Source organism: Bison bison, unplaced genomic scaffold (assembly GCF_000754665.1).
Source record: "Bison bison bison isolate TAMUID 2011002044 unplaced genomic scaffold, Bison_UMD1.0 scf7180017864371, whole genome shotgun sequence".
In the NCBI taxonomy this organism is placed as follows: Eukaryota; Metazoa; Chordata; class Mammalia; order Artiodactyla; family Bovidae; genus Bison; species Bison bison.
In genome coordinates this window covers 14,876,158-14,891,404 of record NW_011494943.1, presented here as the reverse complement: position 1 = coordinate 14,891,404, position 15,247 = coordinate 14,876,158, and the positions used below count along the sequence as shown (strand labels likewise).

At 50.3% G+C, this 15,247-nt stretch overlaps 2 protein-coding genes across 4 annotated transcripts in view; one reads left to right on the top strand and one right to left on the bottom strand.

The window, feature by feature from the left end:
* The first annotated feature begins 913 nt into the window (after positions 1-913).
* On the top strand, positions 914-4,821 carry PRR29 (proline rich 29). Of its 2 annotated transcripts, XM_010856419.1 has the most exons (5): positions 914-1,471; positions 1,731-1,806; positions 1,979-2,085; positions 4,162-4,373; positions 4,532-4,821. In XM_010856419.1, the coding sequence occupies exons 1-5, from the start codon at positions 1,412-1,414 to the stop codon at positions 4,794-4,796; spliced, it is 720 nt and encodes a 239-aa protein (XP_010854721.1). In that variant the 5' UTR covers positions 914-1,411; the 3' UTR covers positions 4,797-4,821. The 2 variants fall into 2 exon arrangements, 1 of the variants encoding a protein (XP_010854721.1); XR_826754.1 differs by lacking the exons at positions 1,979-2,085; positions 4,162-4,373 and having other exon boundaries at positions 914-1,806; positions 4,532-4,602.
* An 820-nt stretch (positions 4,822-5,641) lies between these two features.
* Positions 5,642-15,247, bottom strand: part of ICAM2 (intercellular adhesion molecule 2) — an 11,865-nt gene continuing 2,259 nt past the window's right edge. The window contains exons 2-5 of one of the 2 annotated variants that reach the window (XM_010856420.1): positions 9,931-10,035; positions 8,180-8,446; positions 6,601-6,921; positions 5,642-5,941 (exon numbers count right to left, since the gene is read on the bottom strand). In XM_010856420.1, coding sequence (XP_010854722.1) covers positions 5,757-5,941; positions 6,601-6,921; positions 8,180-8,446; positions 9,931-9,991 — 834 coding nt within the window. In that variant the 5' untranslated portion in view covers positions 9,992-10,035 and the 3' untranslated portion in view covers positions 5,642-5,756. The remainder of the gene's footprint in view (positions 5,942-6,600; positions 6,922-8,179; positions 8,447-9,930; positions 10,036-15,247) is intronic. The other variant, XM_010856421.1, reaches the window with a different exon arrangement.

Genomic DNA, 15,247 nt, shown 5'->3' with positions numbered 1-15,247 from the left:
GAGAACAGAACAGAAGTGGAGGGTGGGGGAAGGGCAGCTCCAGGGTGCTAATCCCAGCTTCCTGTCTGGATTTTCTTCGACTGCTGCTCAGGGCCTATCTTAGGATGGTCACAGCTGCCGAAATAGATCTCTCCCTTCACCTGTTCTTAAGCAAAGAAGACCTTGATAACTTCCTGTCGAAAGAATGCATGCTTTGGTAATTTTTAAAAGATAAGGGACAATAATGGGGGCACTGATGTTAAACTCCCAACTCTCCACTTTGGAGAAGTGGCTCACCTTGACCAGGGACCAGGGAGCAAACAGGGACCAGCCTTTTCCGCGAACTTGGTTGGTGTTTCCTTCCATGGTCTGCTCCAGAAGCCTCTCTTAGCCTGTAGGCCGGCCCTCTTATTCAGAGTGTGTGTCTCTGCTCAGTCATGTCTGACTCTTTGCAACCCCCATGGACGGCAGCCCGCCAGGCTCCTCTGTCCATGGGATTGTCCAGGCAAGAGTACTGGAGTGGGTTGCCATGCCCTTCTCCAGGGCATCTTCCCAACCCAGGGATCAAACCCTTGTCTCCTCCGTCTCCTGCACTGCAGGAGGATTCTCTACCGCTGAGCCTCAGAGCAAGAGATGTGGAGCAAACCCCCTGCCTTCCTTACTCACCTGCCCCTCGCCCCCAAGCCTGCTGCTGTATAATTCTCTACTCCTAACTCATTATCCTCGGAGAAGGCAATGGCACCCTACTCCAGTACTCTTGCCTGGAAAATCCCATGGATGGAGGAGCCTGGCAGGCTACAGTCCATGGGGTCACTAAGAGTCGGACACGACTGAGCGACTTCACTTTCACTTTTCACTCTCATGTATTGGAGAAGGAAATGGCAACCCACTCCAGTGTTCTTGCCTTGAGAATCCCAGGGACAGGGGAGCCTGGTGGGCTGCCATCTATGGGGTCGTACAGAGTCGGACACGACTGAAGCGACTTAGCAGCAGCAGCAGCAGCAACTCATCATCCTAGTCAATTGGGCTCCGGCCCCGAAAACCAAGTGTCCGAGGTGGGGTGGGCCTCCCCAGTCACTCATTTATTCATTCAACACACACCACCCCCCAACCCTGCCCCGGCTCCCCAGGCCTGGTGCTGGGGATGCCCAAGGGTGTGAGATACAGCGTAGGATGAGACGCGATGTCCAGAGAGCCCCAGCGCAGGGGTTTGGATATGGACATCTGGGAGAGAGTCCGGCCTCCGGAGCTGTGGGGTGAGAATCCCTGGGAACTTCTCCTCCGTAAAGTTGGAGACAGCCGAGCAGGAGGCGGGGACTTAGGGCGAAAGCCCGGGGCACCAGAGTAGCGCAGGCAGGACCTGCGCATGCGTGGGAGGAGACTTTGGCGTCCTCCAGTGTCGTCAAGGTAACGGTGATCGCTGCAGCTGGCCATGGCCTCAGGAATTGGAGGGAGCTGGAGTCAACCCCCAGCACAGACTGCAGCCCCGATGGTGAGGGCTGAGTCAGGGAGCGGAGCCTGCCTTTATCTGGATGGCCTTGTGGGCAGGCGAGGGTCAGGGGCTGAGTTGGGGAAATATTCCTGGAGGTTTGAAACCCTGGAGGGGTGGTGAGGAGAGAGGCCCCGGCCAGAGAGGAAGAGACTTGACAGAGAACTGGGAGGCCGTGGGGGCGCAGAGAGGAGAAGCTCCTGCAGGTTTAGGGGCTCCCCATCCCTTCCCGCCTGCCTGACTGAGCCCCCTTCCCCCCCAGCCCTGGGTGACCGTTCTGCAGCCCCTCCCGTGGACCATCCCACCTACATCCCCGCAGCCAGGCCGCGTGAAGGAAGGTGAGACTCCGGGAGTTCTCCATTTTGTACCCTGCTCTGCCCGCCACATTCTCTGGGCGCCCGCCACCCGACCCATCCACTCCCGGGGCAGGACGCTGGGGAAATGACCCTGGCGTCGCCAGCAAGGGCAGGGGAAGGGCTGGCGGGGGCCTGCTGAACTCCGGTCCCCTAGACCTGCTGGAGCTGATGATGCTACAGAACGTTCAGATGAACCAGCTCTTTCTGAGTGGCCAGGTGGCAGCGGTGCTCAACCAGGGGCTTTCCTGGACTAACCCACAGGTGCGTTGCCTGGGAGTGGGGGTAGACTGCCAGAGCTGCCCACCTGCAGGGACAGAGGCGGGCAAACATTTGGGGTTCCCTCTATCTTGAGAGAAAAAAAGAAAATCAGGCAACAGAGGAGCCAAAGTCAGCCCACATCTATGTGGCTTCTCTGTTTGGCATCTATTATGTGCCAGATAGCCGTGCCATCCTCCATGGAGTTGAGGTAGGGGGTCCCAAAATCCAGACCACTCAGGTCTTGTGTTCAAAGATCCCCTGCCAGTGCATCACCCTTTGGACTCCCAAGGACAGAGAGGCTCCACTGTACCCTGGGACTATAGGGTACCTGATATATTACTAGGGGCTCAATTGCTTTTGTTGAACAAGTGACTGAAGAAATGAATGACTATGAATACAAAGCAACTTTGGCTGTGACTGGTACAAATTGTGAGGGCCACCTGGTTGGGGTTCCTCAGAAGAGCACGTGGCCTTAGAACCAGCCCTTAAGAGCCAGGTAGAGGACCTGGAGAATCCCAGGGATGGGGGAGCCTGGTGGGCTGCTGTCTACTGGGTCGTACAGAGTCAGACACTACTGAAGCGACTTAGCAGCAGCAGCAGCAGCAGCAGAGGACTTCCTTGGTGGTCCAGTGTTAGGACTACGAGCTTCCACTGCTGGAGAACCCGGGGTTCAATCCCTGGTCAGGGAACTAAGATCCCAGAAGCTTCTTGTGGGGCCAAAAAGAAAAAAAAAAAAAAGCCAGGTAGGATTCTGATGCTTGAAGGAGGTGAGGGGTGTACAGTCCACCATCTAGGTAAACAGTGACAAAGGCAGAGACAGAATGGAGGAAACCTTGTGTACTTGTGTGTGTATGTGTGTCGGGGGGGAGGGTACATGGGAGGAGCTCTAAGGAGGAGCCTTATTTAGCAGACGATAGGCACCCTGAGAGGTCTGCAGGAGTGACAGCTGGGTGGAGAGAGGATGCCAGTCAGCTTGGAGGGAGCAGAGAGGAGGTTCAAGGAGGGGCTGGTCAGAGGCAGAGGGAGACCCTGAGGAGCTGCTGCCATCCCATCCCTTCACCCCTCCCCTGCCGGCCCTGGAGGTGGGGATGGCCCTGGGATGAGCACGCCACCTCAACAGGGGCATAAGTGGATCAGGGACTGGGGCTTGAGATGGGCTGGGACCCGGAAGTCTTTACAGAAGTGCTTGCACCTGGACTAACCATCAATGGGAAACAAAGAAACTAAAAATAACTGCACGCATGCGCAGCTGGGGCACTTATGAACAATAAGCTACAAAAAGGTCACAAATCAACTGCCGTTTCTGAGCTTCAGGGAGCAAAACAAGGGGACTGCGCATGATCCCTGCACACACGGCACCACCAAGAGAGTGGGCGGACCACCTAAGCCACCCCTCCAGCCCAGCCCACCCATCAGCCCGGAGCTTGGGCACCCGACGACTCTCGTTCTCACTCTCTGGTGCGGCTTGAGGCCCAGTGAATCATCAGCCTGAATTCCTTGGCTGGCTTATTAAAATCTATTGATTAAAGAGTTGTATCCGACTCTTTGTGACCCCATGGACTATATGGTCCATGGAATTCTCCAGGCCAGAATACTGGAGTGGGTAGCCGTTCCCTTCTCCAGGGAATCTTCCCAACCCAGGGATCGAATCCAAGTCTCCCACATTGCAGGCGGATTCTTTACCAGCTGAGCCACTAGGGAAGCCCAAGAATACTGGAGTGGGTAGCCTATCCCTTGTCTATTAAAGAGTCCAGTGACCCTGGATCGGTAAGAGGGTGAGGCCAGGGGGACTCCTGGGCCCAGCTCTGGAGCCATATTTGGGTCCCTCCAGTCCCTGCTTGGCTACTTAGGAGCTGGGTAACCTTAGAAAAGCTGCTTAACCTGTGAGCCTCAGTTTTCCCACCTGCAGAATAAGGAATAAATGTCTCCAAAGTGCTTTGCTTGCTTGTCTTAAATGCTCAAAAAACAGGAGCCGTTTTGAGCTGTGTATCTGAAGAAATAATTCAGAGGAATGGAGGACCAGGGGCAGGGAGAATCTGACACTGTATTGTCTCCCCTCCCATCTTGCACAATCCCCAGGTCTCCCTGGAGGTTCAACACCAGGAGGAGACGGAACCCCAGGAGGAGGGGCCTCTGGTTTTCCACCACCACTACCTGCCCTGCACCATGCCTGCCCTGGGGCCCCTGCTCCCCTGGCCAGGCCCTCTCCTTTCCCCTCCCCTACACCAGCCCCGCGTGCAGGATTCAGCTGAGATTCAGCATCACCCTCCTGCGCCTGGAAAAAGGGGGGTGTAAGTGAGGCTGGGGGTCTGGGTGCTGCCAAGGCTTTGGTCCGGGGGTGGAAGAACTGGCCAGGATCTGTGGGTGGGGTGGGGAGACTTGTGGGTCAAATTGCAGAGGCCACTCTGAGAACTCTGATGGGGGGTTTCTTTTCCCTTCCCCATCTAAGGAGAGCGGTGCCCCCACCTCCACCGCCCAGTGCCACGGGAACTGTGGGTGCAGATGTACCTCCAGCTTCAGGTAGGGACCAGGTGGGTGGTCAGCAGGGCCCAGGCCAAGGGGTGGATCTGAAGGCTGGGAGGGCCATGTGCCCTGAGGTGGGGGCATGTCGTATTGTCATCATTACAGACAGCGGGTCTGTCCCCTTAACTCGCCCTTGGGGACGACTGAGGATGCTTCTCCCCCCAGACTACTACGATGCTGAGAGCCCATAATGAGGACAGACAGCAGCCCTGGGGCCAGGCCAGCTTCACTGAAGAGTTGGAAACAGCCGCCCTGGAGTCCCCATGTCCATCTCATGCCTAACAACCCCTTTCTACACCTGCCAACCCTTCTTACCCCCCTATCCCCAACCAGGCCGTCTCCCCAGGGTGGATGAGTCCCATGTCCACCACACGGAGACCTTGAATCAACCTGATATCTGATCCATGGTGAGAGCCCCTTTGAGCCCTGTCCAAGTCCCAGAAGCCATGTAAAACCCCAACCCTGTCCCATTGATCGCTGCCCCGGCTGGCAGAGGCCTGGGAGACGGAGCCCTCCGTCGACCTCCTCCCCTTCCCCTCTCTCTGGATGACCAGGGCTGCGGGGTCTCCATTTGGCCCAATAACAGAACTGGAGGTAAGAGGCGAGGACAGCTTTCGTTTCCATGGCTCTCAGAAGGCCCAGAGTGGCGGGGGAGGCCTGGCGGGAGGATCCCGGAGCCAAGCCACTGGGGCCCCCACACTCACCCCTGGATGCTGGCTCTGTTGGCAGAAGAGAGAAGTCAGAGCCATGTCCTGGAGGGCCACGTGGGAACGGAGTGTCTCTCTGCCCCCCTGGGCCAGGGCGGGTCTCCCCACCCTCCCTCAGGAGGAGTCACTCAGGGTCCCATGAGATGGGTGCCTGGTGCCCGGGCAGGTCAGCCTGGGGGCACACCAGGGCCTGGGTTTGCTGGGGCTCAGGAAGGCCTCTGAAGGAGAGGGCGGAGGGAGGCTGAGGAGATATTTGGAGACAGAGGTTCAGCCAGGCCTGGTGGCTCCCCTTCCTGGCCAATCCCAGGGGGAGACACGAAGGCACGGGGTTAAGTCCAGGTGTTTGTATTCAGGCTGCTTCACATGGTCCCTCAGCCAGGCCTGGACCGCAGCCTAAGGAGCCACACTGAGTTCCAGTGGCCGCCATGACAGTGGCCACGCAGCTCACAGGGGCTGTGCCCGGTGGCTCCGTCTCAGCCTGTTCCAAGCGGCCTGCACTGGGTAATGACCTGTCCGCCCCCGGCGCCACTTCTCGCTGAAGACAAAGCACAGGAAGACGAATGTCACAAACAAGAGCAGCAGCACTATCACGATCGCCATGATCACCATCTGGTTGTTGGGCTCGGGCTCTGGGGAGAGAAGGGGTAGAGGTCACAGAAGTCCTCCGGTCCCAGGTGCCAGGCTCCAGAGGGGCAGCTGTCTACCCGTCACCCACCCACCCATCCCTGGGCAGCCTGCTGTCACTCCGCTTTGCAGGGATGAGTGGCAAATGGTGTTATCACTGGAGGGAAGGAGGACAGGGTCCGGGCCACCAGCCGGGCTCTGTGAGACCATGAGGGCAGATGGACTCAGATGGTCCCCTTGCCATGCGCTGCCAGACCTCATAGTCTGCTATGTGGATTGGTCCAGGGCAGCCCCGCCCTGGGCAGAGATGAGGGAGCTTTGGCCAAACTCTCTGAAGACAAAGAGGATCCTGACATCTAGGGTGACAGAAGCAGAACTCCAGGGGACCTTAGGAGTCAGTCAGGTCAAATTTATCACTGCAGAGAGGGGTCAAGGCCAGAGAGACGAGCTTGACTTGGTTAAGGTCACCCAGCTCACTCATGACCAAGCAACTAGTCAGGGTCCAAGCTACGAACTCACCAGGAGCTCCGGGTAACCCCAGGGATCAAGTGCCGTTTCCCCGAGTGCCTCCCCTGAGCTGGCAGAGAGTGGGGCGAAGGCGTTTTCTTCCCCTGAAGGGCTGAAAGCGAATGTCCCCCCTCCTGATCTGTGGGCTCCCCCTCACCTTTGACTTCAAGCCTCTGGGGATCTGAGACTCTGTGGACAAGGCCACCGCCACGAGAGCGCAGGTCCATCCAGGCCTCGCACGAGAAGTTATGGAGGCTGTCTTCCCTGTCAGCTGTGGTGTGGTGGGTGACCATGACATCTTGGGGGAAACGTGCTGTCCCCACAAAGGTCTGATTGTACAAGATCTCAGTACCACGGAGCAGGGTGACAGTGAGGCCTTCGAGGGGTGCCACGGCGGGGACCCTGCACTCGATGGTGAACAGTGTCCCTACGGCCACTGAGGTGTGCGACAGCGTCAGCAGCACTTGCTTTGGAGGGTCTGCAGGAAAGCGGAAGGGAGGTCTGCTCAGGATGGGGGTGCAGCTCGGGCAGGCCCCACCCAGCCCAGACCATCCCCTGTGACCACGGTGTTCTCAGGAAGTGGGCTGGGGCTGGACGGAGGAAGCAGTTCAGGGTGAACGATGTCCTGGGTGGTAGTTTCAGGGACCTGAAGACTTCTGCAATGGACAAGAAAGGAGGTGCCCTGGTGTCTCCAAAGAAAAGGTTCCGAATCAGTTCAGTCAACTAGAAAGATAAAAGTTTTGGCTGTGTCTCTTTCCTCTCCATAAATTCAATAGAAATTTCAAAAATGAAACAGTTGGATGGTTTTGTTGAGAGAGACTTAGAAGGGAGTACTCACTGGAATGGGGCCATGAATTGTGAGATTCTTCAGATGTGGAGGCAAGAGTCAGAGCTCCTTTGGTTTGCAGGATCAGGTTTAAAACTATTGCTATCCCTTAGATATTAAACTCCATGGTTCCCTGAGTTTCTTGTTTTTGTTTTTTTTTTTAACCCAAGATTTATTTCTTTTGTTGTTACAGGTCTTAGCTGTGGTATGTGGGGTCTAGTTCCCTGACCAGGGACCAAACCTGGTTCCCCTCCATTGGGAGTGCATAGTCTTAGCCAGTGGACAACCAAGACATCTCCCTGGGTTCATTTTGAACTGGAATACCTAGCCCCCATTACCCCAGGATAATGTGGTAGATTTAGGACATCTTTCTCCTCATTTGTGCACTGATGACAGTCCTGAGAGATACCCTAAGTGCCGAGCTTCTGAGAGAAACCCGGTCTCTCCACGGTCTCTGTGGCCCATGGGCAGGTGTGTGTGTGTGTGTGATGGTTACACATTTGGAAAGGGCCCTCAGGGGAAGATAAGACCACGACCTTCTCTCCAGGAGGTGAATACTGGTTGTGCCAGCCCTCCTGATGCAGTCCCTGCTGCTTGTCAGGGGATGTAGGGTATTCTGGTGATGGGGGTGCTCCCCAGTGAGAGGAAACTGTGGAAATGACTTTTAGATTTGTCTAAACCTTGCTTGGATTGTCTGCCTCTGAGCAAATCTCAAAATCCTGGTTGCTGGCAGGGTTCAAGGAGGCCAGGGGAGGGTTTGAGAAGATTCTGAGACTGTGGCCTGGATCTAGGAGCCCAGGGAGGTGCAGGCCATAGGAGAGCGCCCAGGAGCAGTGACAGAGCAGCTCGTTGTGGGTTTGCAGACACAGGCTCCGGTCTCGGGGAGCAGGGCCCCGTGGGCAACACTCACAGAACACGGTGATGTTGAAAACTTTCATCTCCTCCTTGCCGCCGCAGATGAAACTGCACATGAGCTCCATGTTCTTGGAGATGCTGATGACCTTGAACAACTTCCACTGAGCTTGGCCCTCCAGGAAAGTCTTGTGTAGGGCTGTCTCCAGAACAAGTTTCTTGGGGTCTGTACAACTGGCAGTAAAATTAATCACCTGAAACTCTCCAGACCCCACCAACAGGTGGTTTGGCTCCATGGGTACCTCGAACTGCTCCTCACCAGAACCTGGAAACCAGAAAACTCTGCTCAGCAGACAGCCCTGCTGCCCTGCCTGGAGGAGCTGCCCATGGTGGGCACTCTGATCAAGGGGTCCCTTCTGCTCCTCTCTCCTTGTGCAGACATTATTGCCTGTGATCTAGACCAAGGGGGCTGCCCTCTAGCTGTCTCCCTGTCCCTGACTGCTCTTCTTCTAGCTTCTCACCTCCTGGTGAGTCTTCATCAGGCACACCTTCTATCCCCAAGAAGATTGTATTCAAACTTGGCCCCCAGCCCAAATGACCCTTCCTCTCTGAAGGCCTCCCTGAAATGGAAGTGGATCATGTCCTCTCAGGCCCTGTGTCCATGAGTTCAGCTCCTCCTGCACTCCTTCACTCTCTCCTGCAAATCCTTGTAGAACACCGGCTGTGTGGCAGGCACCATTCTAGGCTCTGGGGAGCCATCAGAGACGGAAGAAGACAAAGGCTTCCCCTAGTGGAGCTCACACTGCCGCAAGGGACACAGAGTAACAAACAAGGAAACTAACCTGTTTTCAGTTGGTGTGAAGTACCTGGGAAAGGAAATAGGGAGTGGGGTGCAGCTGCCATGTTAATACTGTGCTCAGCACAGGTTCCATGGAAACGGTGACATTTGAGCTAAGGATGAAGGAGATGGGGGGACTTGGCTGGCAGGTGTCTGCTGAGGGCAGAAAACCACCAGCACTAAGACCCTGGGCAGAGAGGAGACCAGGGGGGTCAGAGCCCAGCGAGGAAGAAGGTGAGGAATCTGAACTGATCTTGGCCAGCTGGGCCTGTACTGTGCCCTGTTCTCCCGCCACACCCGCACGCCCCACCTAGCCCTCAGCTGGGGCAAGAGAGAGGCTCTGCAGGGAGAGAGAGAGAGAGCTGCATTTGAATCCCGAGTTTGCCAGCTCTGTGGCCTTGGGCAAAGTGCTTTCTCTTTCTGAGCCTCAGTTTGTCCATCTGTCAAATGGGTTAGTAATCCCTTTCCTGCATGGTTGCCATGAAAACACCTGCCAGGTTTTCCAAAACAGAGCACTGAGTACATGGAGGCATTCTTCACCATCCACTGGACTCCCCGGAAGGGGCTTCATTTGCACTTTGATGGTCAGCAGAAGACAATGCCCTCCACTGACCTCTGCTGTCCACTGGGCCACCTCTGAAGACCAGCTGGGATGTGCCCTCACCTTCCCTCGAGCCTCAGCCTCCCTTCATTTCCTCATCAGTCTCCACGACCTGCCACATCCACACATCCTGAAGTTATGGGGCCCGTTCAACCCAGCGTGTGAAGGCCAGGACCCCAACCTGCTGCCCTGGGGTCATGGGGTCATGGGGAATCCAGGCTCACACAGCAGCCCACAACCGTGGTGGGTGGCCGCTGTGCTCAAAGCCCTAGCGACTTCAGGACCAGGACCCCCTTCTCTGCACGATACCAGGGGTACAGGTGACATACCCGCTGGCTGGCACACACCCAGTCTGGATCCCCAGGCTCACCTCGGCAGCAGAGCAGGGCGAGAAAGGCTGCGAGCGTTCCCCAGCCACCAAAAGGGGACATCTCGGGTGGCGTCCACAGGTTTGCAGGGAACAGCTGAGGACTGCCTGGAGAGACGTGAAGGGCACTGGTCAGGAAGGGGTGACCTGTAGCGGCAGTCCGGAACTCCCAGCTTTCTGTAAGCTGTACCGTATTTCCTCTCATTATCTGAGTGGTCTTGGGGAAGCCACATGGAAGGCCAGCTCCCAGGGCCACAGGCCTATAAGAAACTGGGCAGAGGAAGCCAGGAGTCAGCTGATAGGTGGGACATAGCCTAGTCCTCCTGGCACGCTGCCATCAGGGGTGGGGCGGGCACCCAGGGCTCATGTGTGTGTGATGTGTGTGGACGCAGGACAGTCACCGCTACAAGCCCCAAATCTGGGGAGCCCCGAATCCCACAGGACTCATTATTGGGGTTAACCTAGGAGGGAGTTTCCCAGTTGGAAAGAGGGTTTGGGAGGCGAAAGCTGGACATTCTCCTCCTTCCTCTGGCCCCCTCCCCCTTAGATTTCTGGTGACGCACAGGGTCCCCAGGCACTTTCCTGTCTCTTTTCTTAGCTAAATGTGATTTCATGTTACCAAGATAAGGAGGAAGGAAAAGAAAACTAGCATTTCCTGATGCCTACTCTTTGTTAGGGACTAGGTTTAGGTTTTAATACATTGTCTCACTATCACACCAAATCTGCCAATTTTGATTGTGCATCTGAGGAAGTTCAGGGCTCAGGTGAATTAATAAATCACAAAGATATTAGGTGATGGAACTGAGGTGAGAATTTCGGAATGAGGAGTGGTTGGTTGGAGAATTGGTGGTTGCCAGGGATTAAAGGGAGGGAGACATGGACTGAAAGAGCAGAGAGGGCTTTAGGACGGAGAAGCCGCTCTGTTTGCTACTACAATGGTGCATATGTGTCAGCACACACGTGCCCAAACCCACAGAATGTACACACCAAGACTGAACCGTGATGTCAACGATGGTCTTTGGGTGATAATGACGTGTCAATGCAGGTTCATCAGTTATGAGAAATGGACCACTCTGCTGGGGGATGTTGGTAACAGGAGAGGCTGTGCATGTATGGGGACAGGAGGTATGTGGCAAGTCTCTACTTCCCCTAAGTTTTGCTGTAAACCTAAAACTGTTTTTTTTTTTTTTTAAATGGAGATAGTGGAGGACAGAGGAGCCTGGTATATTACAGTCCATGGGTTTGAAAAGAGTCGTCATGACTTAGAGACGGAACAACGACAGAAAAATAGCTCAAACACACCGCCTTGGAGGGCAGCCTTCTGGGTCAGGATTCTTGCCAACTGTGGATGTTGTTGAAATGCAGGCTTTTAGGATTTTCCTTTTAGGGTTTCCCTGGTGTCCAGTTGTTAAGACTCTTCGCTTCTGAGGGTGAACCTTGGAGCCCTAGTCTTTGATCCCCTAGGAATTAACATTCCATATGCGCATTGCATGGCCAAAAAGAAAATGCAGGCTTTTAAACTCAGTTTTTAGCCGGGTTTATAGGGAGTAATTTGCTCAATCATTCCTAAATTCTCATCTCAGCTTACATTTTTAAAATATTTAAACACAAAACTTGGATCTACATTTTTTATGAGGCACATCTAATGAATAAGAGTGTGGAATGGTTGAAAGTCGAATGGTAAAAGATACACCAGCAAAGCTAACCAAAATAAAACCAGGAAAGGTCTGTTCGTATCAAGCAAAAGGGAATTTTAAGACAAACATATTTATTAGGGACAGAGGGAGTACCTAGATTAAAGGATCAGTTCATCTGGAAATTATAAGAGTTCTAAACTTGTAAGCGCTTAGTTTGAAGGAACAACAAAGAGCTAAAACCATCATCATAGCAAGAAATTTTAATACAACATCTCTCTATTATGAATAATGAAGCAAATGTGAAAAGATGATCAACATCATTAATCATCAGGGAAATGGCAAATCAAAACCACATTGAGATATCACCCACCACTGTCAGAACGGTTATCATCAAAGACAGAACAAATGAAAAGCATTGGCAAGGGTGTGGAGAAAAGGGGACAGTTTTGTACTGTTGGTGGGATCGTAAATTGGTACAACTGCTGTGGAAAAAAGTATGGAGGTGCCTCAAAAAATTAAAAATAGAACTGCCATATGATCCAGCAATTTTACTTCTGGGTATTCTTCTGAAGAAAACAAAAGCACTAATTCGAAGACATTTGTGCACACAAATGTTCACTGTGGCCTCATTTCCAATAGCCAACATGTGGAAGCAAATTAAGTGTTCATCAATGGATGCATAGATAAAGATGTGGTTGTATATCTACACAACGGAATATTATTCAGCCATAAAGAATGAAATCTTGCCATTTTCAACAACTCAGATGGACCTAGAGGGCGTTATACTAATGAATAACAATGAATCAGACAAAGAGAATTACCAAATATGACCTCACGTATATGTGGAATCTGGAAAACAAAACAAACAAAACCAAAACCAGGCTCCTAAATACAGAGAACGAATGGGTGGTTGCTGGAGGCTAAGGGGCTCCAAAATAGATGAATGGGATTAAGAGGTACAAAGCACCAGTTATAAAATAAACCACAGGTATGTAACACAGCATAAGGAATATGGTCAGATAATATTTTGGTAACTCTGTATGGAGAGAGGTGGATACTAGACTTACTGTGGCGATAATTTCAAAATGTATGCAAATACCAAACCACTGTGTAGAACATCTGAAGCTTACATAATATTGTACATTATAGGCCAATCTAAAAATTTATTTAATGGGTATAGAGTTTCAGTTTCACAAGCTAAAAATGTTTCAAGATCCACTGTGAAACAGTGTGAATGTAAGACAACCAAATATACGTTCAAAAATGGTTAAGTGGTGAAATTTGTTATGTGTATTTTACCATAATCGAACATTTAATTAATACAATGTTGTAAATCAATTACACTTCAATAAAGTTAAAAATTAAAAGACTATAAATCATTTATGCCAAGAAATATGAAACCGAGTAGACCAAATCTTAGAAAAAGTAGAACTTACCTAACTTGATTGAAGAAGAAATAAAAAGCCTGGATAGTTCCACAACTATTAAAAGAATTACATTCATAATTTGAAATCTTCCCACAAAGAAAACATCAAATCTAGACAGTGTTACAGAGGTTTAAGTAGGGATAATTCTAATTTTACAAAAGCTCTTTCTGAGAATGGAAATAGCAGGAACATGCTCTCTTTCTATGAGGCCAGTTTAACCTAAATACCAAAATGAGACAAATTAGGATGAAACAGAAAAATTAAAATTAAATTATAAAATTATAATTTTTATATTTTACATTATATTTTAATTTATATTATACTTTATATATTATATTTATATTATACATATTTTTTATATTTATATTTTATATTCACTCATGAATATAAATGAAAAATAAGAAAAATACAAACCTAGCAATGTATTAAAAATATTAGACATCATATCCAAGTTAGGCTTAGCTATGAAAAGTTGGTTGAACAATAGAAGAGAAAGCTATGAATGTCATTTATTATTGTTGGTAATAGTAAACTTTGGTGCTGTATGTCACGTTGCTTATGCTCTTCTCTAAAATCAGCTGCATTTGCAGTGGATAATTTCCTGCAACCTTAGACTCATCTTATGCTCCAGGGTCCCACCTCAGGTTTATACCATGCTTCTTTTTGCTTTTTTTTCTCAGGCTTCTCCAATGCTTAAGGAGTCACTTAGCTACCGGCTAGTGTTTCCCAGAAGCCTAGGAGTGTCAAGTTCCCTAAACATGAAACCCTCAAACAACAAGAGGCCAAGAACTGGCAAACACAGCTCCAGCCTCGTTCCTTTGGATAGGCGATCAGGCCAGCATCCTGTAGACCTATCAGAGGTCCCGACAGACTTGAACTCCCTTAGCTCACACCTGCAGCGTCAGTCACGCATCTTCTATTGGCTTTCTCTCCTTCCCTGCCCCCGTCTTCCTGTTCCTTATTTCCTGCTTCCTGGCTTCAATAATTAAATAATCTACCTGAACTGTAGTCCTTGTTGCAAGCTCTGCTTTTGAAGGAGCCCATACTAAAAACTTACATTATAGTTTTAAGAAGAAAAAAACGTATGATCATCTTAATAGATCTAGGAAAAAAAAAAATGATGACATTCAACATTCTTTCATGACAAAAGCTCTCAGCAGGCTAGATGGGAATGTTCTTAATGTGATAAAGGAAAATCAGAGAAAGTTTTCATATGTACTATTATTTATTTTACATATGTATTATTTTCTTTGATGAGGAAATTTTAGGACATTTCCTTTAAAATCCAGAACCAGAAAAGGATGACAACTATCTCTGCTTCTATGTAACATTTTCCCACAGGTCCTAGACCATATAGTACGACAAGAAAAAGAAATTAAAGGCCTAGGCGTGGGAAAAGAGTAAAACCATCAGTATTTTCATATTATGTGGTTGCCTAGGTAGAAAATCCGAATGAATGATCAATCGGATGAATGATTCAGAATAAGAGATTTTCACAAGAAAATCCAATATCCAATATCCCGGAAGAAATATCCAAAAACCAATATCCAAAAAGAAATTGCTTTTGTGTATAACAGTAATATACAAAACTGTAATTTAGGACTTTCCTGATGGTCCAGTGGTTAAGACTCTGCACTTTTACTGCAGGGGCCACAGGTTTGATCCTTGGTCAGGGAAGTTCTGCATGCTGCATGGAGTTTCCAGGGGAAAAAAGTAATTTAAAAAGCACCCTATGTATAGTAGCAAAAAGATAGAAATTATATATATATATATATACACAGAAACAAAAAGATAGCAAAATGTACATAAGACCTATAGTAAGAAAGTTATAAAACACTATTGAAAAACATTAAGTACAGTTTAAATAAATGTAGAACCAGCCCATGTTCATGACTAAGAGGTTCAATACTATAATGAGGACAATCCTCTTCCCATAGATTTAATGACATTCCAATGGATCCTAATAAGGGCATCATGGTACAAAAAGATGATTCTGAAACTTATTATGGAAAGAACAAAAGGACCAAGACACTCCTAAAGAAAAATGAAATGAGGGAATTTGCTGCTAGTTTTAAGACTTACTATAAAATATGATATTAGTATAGATGTCGACGGATTAACCAGTGGAACAGCATAAAGTGCCTAGAAATAGACGCATGAAACTCACACATCTGACGAAACCAGCCCTGGAGATCACTGCGGGGGAGAAGGGATATAGGTGAATGAAGCTGGATCAAGTGGCTAACTATGTGGAGG